Genomic DNA, 6000 nt, shown 5'->3' on the forward strand with positions numbered 1-6000 from the left:
GTCCCATACTGGCTGCACAGGGGATAGCTATTGTGCAGATTTGGTTCATTCAGCTTTTCTTGAGCTTCTACAGTCAGTCACTGCTAGGCTCTGAAGGAGGCAGATGACTACTACTTTTCCTCTGCCTTTGAAGGGCTCTTATGTAATGGAAGACTGAGACAGGTAAACAACTTGGAGCAGTGTGCTAAGTTTCTTGTCAGAGGCACATGAGGAGTTTAGGAGAGCTCCTTGAGAGCAGTTCTACTTCTTATCTCTTTGGCAGCTGGAGTACACCTAATAGATATTTGAATTGAACGGAGTAAGTTATTTTTTAATAATTTATTTTATCTGCCTTATAATATTTTACTAGTTCTGAATGTCTGTCTAAAAAAAGAGACCATGTTTTGGCTAAAATTTACTACATGATGGCATGGAATCATTCTAGAGATTTGAAGGTAGATTTAATAAACAGGAGTAAAAGATTCAATATAGAAGATACACATATACACTAGAGCACACGCTGGAACAGGCAGAGAAGACTGATGAAGGGTGGGCCAGCGAAACTCATTAGGAAAAGAAAGGCATTGAATTCAGAATTAAATGACAGCATTTACTGTTAGAATACATGTCGCTTGAGGGAAGAGAGACTTTTCTCTGTGATCATAAGTATCACTTACAGAACTAGCCCAGCTCAGTAAATATTCATTTAATTAGAACAAGCAGAAGTTCCTGATTATATAAAGATAAAAGATTTGATTTGGGGATGAAAAGGAAGAGAAATAAAGACAAAGAGGTAGATTTTTAAAATGAGTTATTCTCACACTAAAATGATATCAGTAGCAGCATGCTTTTCTAAAAATGCAGTAGCCAGGCATTAGTTTTGAGAGTTGCTAGTTAAAATGCAACTTTTCTAGTTAAGGGGGTTTAGCCAGAGGAGACAATAGTTTTTGTCCTTCCCTCTCCTTACCTAAGGAAGGAGTAAAATCATGGTGTGTGATTTTTAATACAACGAGAGAAAAAGAATCTGGTTTATATCATGTTGGAAACAAAAGTAACACCATATGTTGTGCCCACTGAGAGCCATTATGATAATGCATCAGTTAGAAAGTGTATAATTGCTCAGCTCAGAAATGGCACCAAGTCACACAACACTAACACCAGCAATCAGTGTCTGGTTATTTTTTTCTCTGACAGGTTAAAAATAAAAATAAGAATGATAATACAGCTTCTCCTCAACCATTGAAATATTTATTTTCTTATAAAGTCTTATTTCTAGGCATATCCTTATTTGGGTAGATAATCACTATCTTTGTAATTAAAGATTTTTTTAATACATAGTCATGATCCTAATTTTTTTCCACTGGACTGAGGTTTTGTTTTTTACTGCTTCATTCCAGTTTACCTCCTAGAGCACACCCTGCAGTTATTGCTCCCTCTTCTGAAATATTAGTAGAATGTCAATTATCTAAGCTTTTAAATTTTATCATTTTCTGCCTTAGATGGTCTCTTTTGTTGAGTTCAATCATAACATTTTAGCCCAATCCATGGATGAGGGCCAGGGGTCTTTGAGCATCTAATAATTATATGCATAATTGTATGGGTATTTATTGTTTGTGTACTTTCCTGGAAAGTTAATTACTTCATTAGACTGTAAAAGAGGTTTGGGAACAAAAAAAAAAAAAATTAAAGCTTTGAAATCTTCACTATTAATCCCGGAAGCTCATAGAAAATATAGGTTCTCTCTTGCATTGTTTTGCCAAGTCCAAATTAATTCCCTAATATGTCAACAATATTTATTTACTATGTGTGCCAGTCATGGTTTTTTTAGTTCCTTTACTTTTTCTTGCCCCAATCCTATGCATAAATTCTATTGTTATCCCTGTTTTGTTGATGATTAAACTGAGGCAGTTTCATAAAGCTAGTCAGAAGAAAAGGCAGGCTTTGTACTTCCGCGGTTGGCTTCAAAGACCCTCTTAATTACTATACTGTATCAATTGTGTATATAACATCCCATTATTATATGCACGTATTAGAGGATCCACAAGTAGATGCTCATTTGTATTGCTGTATCAGTATTACAGATTTCTGAATAGCAAGTTTTCTTTTCCAGCCTCAAAATTACAACCAATGAAAATACATTATCAAACTAATTCCACAGTATGTTCATTTATTTTTTAAGTACTTTTTACCCATCTGCCATGTGCTTAGCATTGTGCAACAATTCAATTAACAATTAAATTATCTTATTTAATACTTGCAGTTGCATTTGAGGTAAACATGGTTATCCCACTTTATAGTTGAGAAAACTGAGGTTCTGAGAAATTTATAACAAACCTCATATTATTCTTGAAGTGTCGAAAGTACATTCCAACCTGTGTCTCTCTCACTTAGAGGTTGCATCTCTTAGCTTCTACACTGGGCTGAGTTTGCAATTAAATACAATAGACATTGCTAAAATATCTTCTAAAGCTGGGGACAAAATTTGTAAGAATCAGCCTAGTTATTGGCAGTGCAAGGCAGCATAAGTGGAGACATGAAAGGCTACCCCATTTTTTGTTTGAGAAAATCAGCATTGTATTTATTATGCTCTTTCTATTTCAATTCTTACTCTAAGATCCTCTCCTCTGAACTCAAGACTCATGTAAACAACTGCCTTCTTCCTATCACTGCTGGAATATCCAAGAGATACGTATCAATAGACATCTCACATTTACATTTCCAAAACTTGACACCTGATGACACTCTTAAAACTTCTCTTCCTTATTATTCCCATTTCCTTTTTTAAAAAGATTTTATTTATTTATTCATGAGAGACACAGAGAGAGGCAGAGACAGGCAGAGGGAGCAGTAGACTCCCTGCAGGGACTTGAACCCAGGACCCTGGGGTCATGACCTGAGCCAAAGGCAGACGCCTGCTGAACCATGGAGCCACCCAGGTGCCTTTTTTCTTCCCTTTTCCAATAATGACAATTCTCTTTTTTCAGATGGTTGGGTCAAAATCATGGGGGACACTGACTCTGTTTTTACTCACACCCAATATCCAAATTGTTGGCAAATTTCACTAGATCTAGGAACACAATAGATTAAAAAAAAAAAAAAATGTAACCACTTCTCACTTCCAAAAGCTAATTGTTCCAATTACCATCACCTGGCACCCAGATTATTGCCATAACCTCTTTACTGTTCTATTTCTGCCCTAATGCCCCATAGTCTATTCTCATCTGTGCGACCAAGTAACTTTATTAAAATGTAAATTAGGTTAAGTCACTTTAATGTTGCGTTGTCTAATATGAAAGCTACATTTGGCCATTGAAATTGATATTTAAATGAGTTGCAATGAAGTAAAACTTATAATTTATTTCCTTGGTCATACTAACCACAGTTCAAATGCTTCTTAGCCACAGATAGTAGTGGCTATCATCCATATTGGACAATGTGGATATAAAATATGTCCATCAATCCAGAAAGTTCTTTCAGACACCATTACAATGACTTCCCATCTCACCCCACATGATATGGCACCCTATCCACTTCCCCCACCACTCATCAAACTTCATCTTCTACTCTCCCCTTTGCTCATTGAGTTCCAATCTCATTGATTTCCTGGCTAGTTCTTAACATGCCAAAAGCATGTTCCTGCCTCAGGTCCTTTGTAGTTTCTATTCTCTCTACTTAAGGTCATTTTCTCTCTGATACCTACATGGTTTGTCATATCTCTGCTCAAATGTCACATTATTACAGAGACTTTCTGTGACCACACTATATAAAACAGCAACACATCCAGCTCTTAGACCCTCCTTATTCCTTGCTCTGATTTGTTTTTCATTAGGATTTAGCACCATCTGATATGTGATTTATTTACTTCTGTTTTTAACTTTCCCCCTGCTGTACACTCCTTAAACTAAGCTACCCAAAGGCAAGAATATTTCTTTACCGACTGTTTTAATCTAAACATCTAGTATACTTCCTGGCAGAGTAGGAAAATGAAAAGAAGAATAAGTAAAAGCATGAACTTTGTTTTATCTCATAGGAAACAGTGGCTGGGACAAGCTATGGAAAAAGTATGGAACCCGCTTACCTCAGGATGACCTCTGCCAGTATGTCACATCGTCTGACCTCACGCAGATGCTGGACAAATTGGGGATTAAGTATGAGTGTTATGACCTTCTGTCCACCATGGACATATCTGATTGTTTTACTGATGGCAATGAAAATGGAGAACTGCTTTGTGATTTTTTGACAGAAACCTGCAACTTTAACACAACAGCACCACCTGATCTCAAAGCAGAAATTATGAAAGATCTGCAAGAGTCTGAATTCAGTGTAAAGAAAGAGGGAAAGGTTCTTTTTAATAATAATCTGAGTTTCATAGTGGTTGAGGCATAAATATCAATCATGAGAGTGTACTCAAAAAGTTATATTTTGAATAATGTTGATCATTTATTTCTGTATTAAAATTACAAACACATATCGATATAAGTAGAACATTGTCTCTTATATCTAAAATCTAGAAAATTCCAAGACATTCTCAGATTTCCATGCAGAATCATATACGATACTCTTTGTCTTATCCTAACCATTCTCCCTATCAAAAGGCCACATTCAGGTTAAATACCACATAAGCTAGAGAAATGAGACAACTAGTTTCACTGGCTTATTTATTTATTTTTTTTTAAATTTATTTATGATAGTCACAGAGAGAGAGAGAGAGAGAGAGAGAGGGGCAGAGACATAGGCAGAGGGAGAAGCAGGCTCCATGCACCGGGAGCCCGATGTGGGATTCGATCCCGGGTCTCCAGGATCGCGCCCTGGGCCAAAGGCAGGCGCCAAACCGCTGCACCACCCAGGGATCCCGTTTCACTGGCTTATTGACAAGAAAATCTTTTCCATTTGTTGATTATACTGGAATTTCCCAAAATATTAATAAAACATGTACCATGGATTCTTTAAATACTAAAAAGTATGTACATGTTGATATATATGAAAAAGTATATGTTTATTGATTTTTTCTTCTTTTATTAAGAATTATTTGCCTGTGTACTTTCCTCTAGTAGTTTCTATCTTGTTTTTATTGATTACTAGATGTAAGCACCTTAGGATATTAGAAAATTCATTGTCATGTGTTCCATTTGCTTCCATTTTATTTTCTCTTTTCTCTTTATTATCTTTTATCTTTGACTTTATAGATTTTGTTTTTTGATATACTGAATTCTTTTTCTATTTTATTCAGTCACATTTTAAGTTTTTTTTCTTTCTTAATTTCTGGGCTTCTGACACATTTTTAAAGGCCTTTTTAAAACAAGGCTTTAGAATATTTACATATTTTATTATAAAAAGTTATAGTTTCACTTTAAAAAACTAAATCTTTGGTTATGTTTGAAATTTACCTAAGTGTAGAAGTCTGAGAAGATGGCCGAGTAGAAGGGCTCTAAGATCACCTAGTCCCACAGTAACTCATATCAGCATAAAGTAACTCAGAAAATACCCCAAAGACTGGAAGAAAAAACTCCACAACTAAAGGTAAAGGAGAGGCCACGTGTAATTGGATAGGAAGGGTGAATATGAGGTGGGGAGCCAAAAGACCCTTGGCTGTCTGCAGTTGAGAGGGAACCAAGGGCATGGAGAAGGATGAGAAACAGTTACACCAGGGAGCCTCCCTGGGGAAGAAGAATCCCCAAGACATTTGCCTTTGAAAGTGAAAGGGGCTGAATTTCATGAGTTCTTACAATCAGCAATATGTAAAGCCTGGAATTTTAAAAATTAGCAGGCTTAGCTCTGGGTAAGTCCAATGTATTATAAGAAACAGAGTTCCTGCCATTAAAGAACAGCACAACAAATAGCCCATGTAAATACAGCAAAGAAGTAGTAGTTTGAAAAATACCTGCCAAAACAGAGAGTCCTGTGTGTTTTGGGGGCCTTATTCCAAGCAACAGGTGACCTCCACATACACCTGGTTAAAATTGCAGTCCCTGCCCACGTGGCCTTTGCAGAGCAGCACTGGCCAGCTCTGGTCTTCACAGC

The 6000-nt window shown here is 36.4% G+C and overlaps 1 protein-coding gene across 2 annotated transcripts in view; it reads left to right on the top strand.

Annotated features, from left to right (window-relative positions):
- The window catches only part of HNMT (histamine N-methyltransferase), a 68232-nt gene extending 63274 nt beyond the window's left edge, over nucleotides 1–4958 (top strand). For both annotated transcript variants that reach the window (XM_041739694.1, XM_041739695.1), the window contains one exon: nucleotides 4010–4958. In XM_041739694.1, coding sequence (XP_041595628.1) covers nucleotides 4010–4365 — 356 coding nt within the window. In that variant the 3' untranslated portion in view covers nucleotides 4366–4958. The remainder of the gene's footprint in view (nucleotides 1–4009) is intronic.
- The last annotated feature ends 1042 nt before the right edge of the window (nucleotides 4959–6000 follow it).

This window comes from Vulpes lagopus, chromosome 24 (assembly GCF_018345385.1).
Source record: "Vulpes lagopus strain Blue_001 chromosome 24, ASM1834538v1, whole genome shotgun sequence".
Classification (NCBI taxonomy): domain Eukaryota; kingdom Metazoa; phylum Chordata; class Mammalia; order Carnivora; family Canidae; genus Vulpes; species Vulpes lagopus.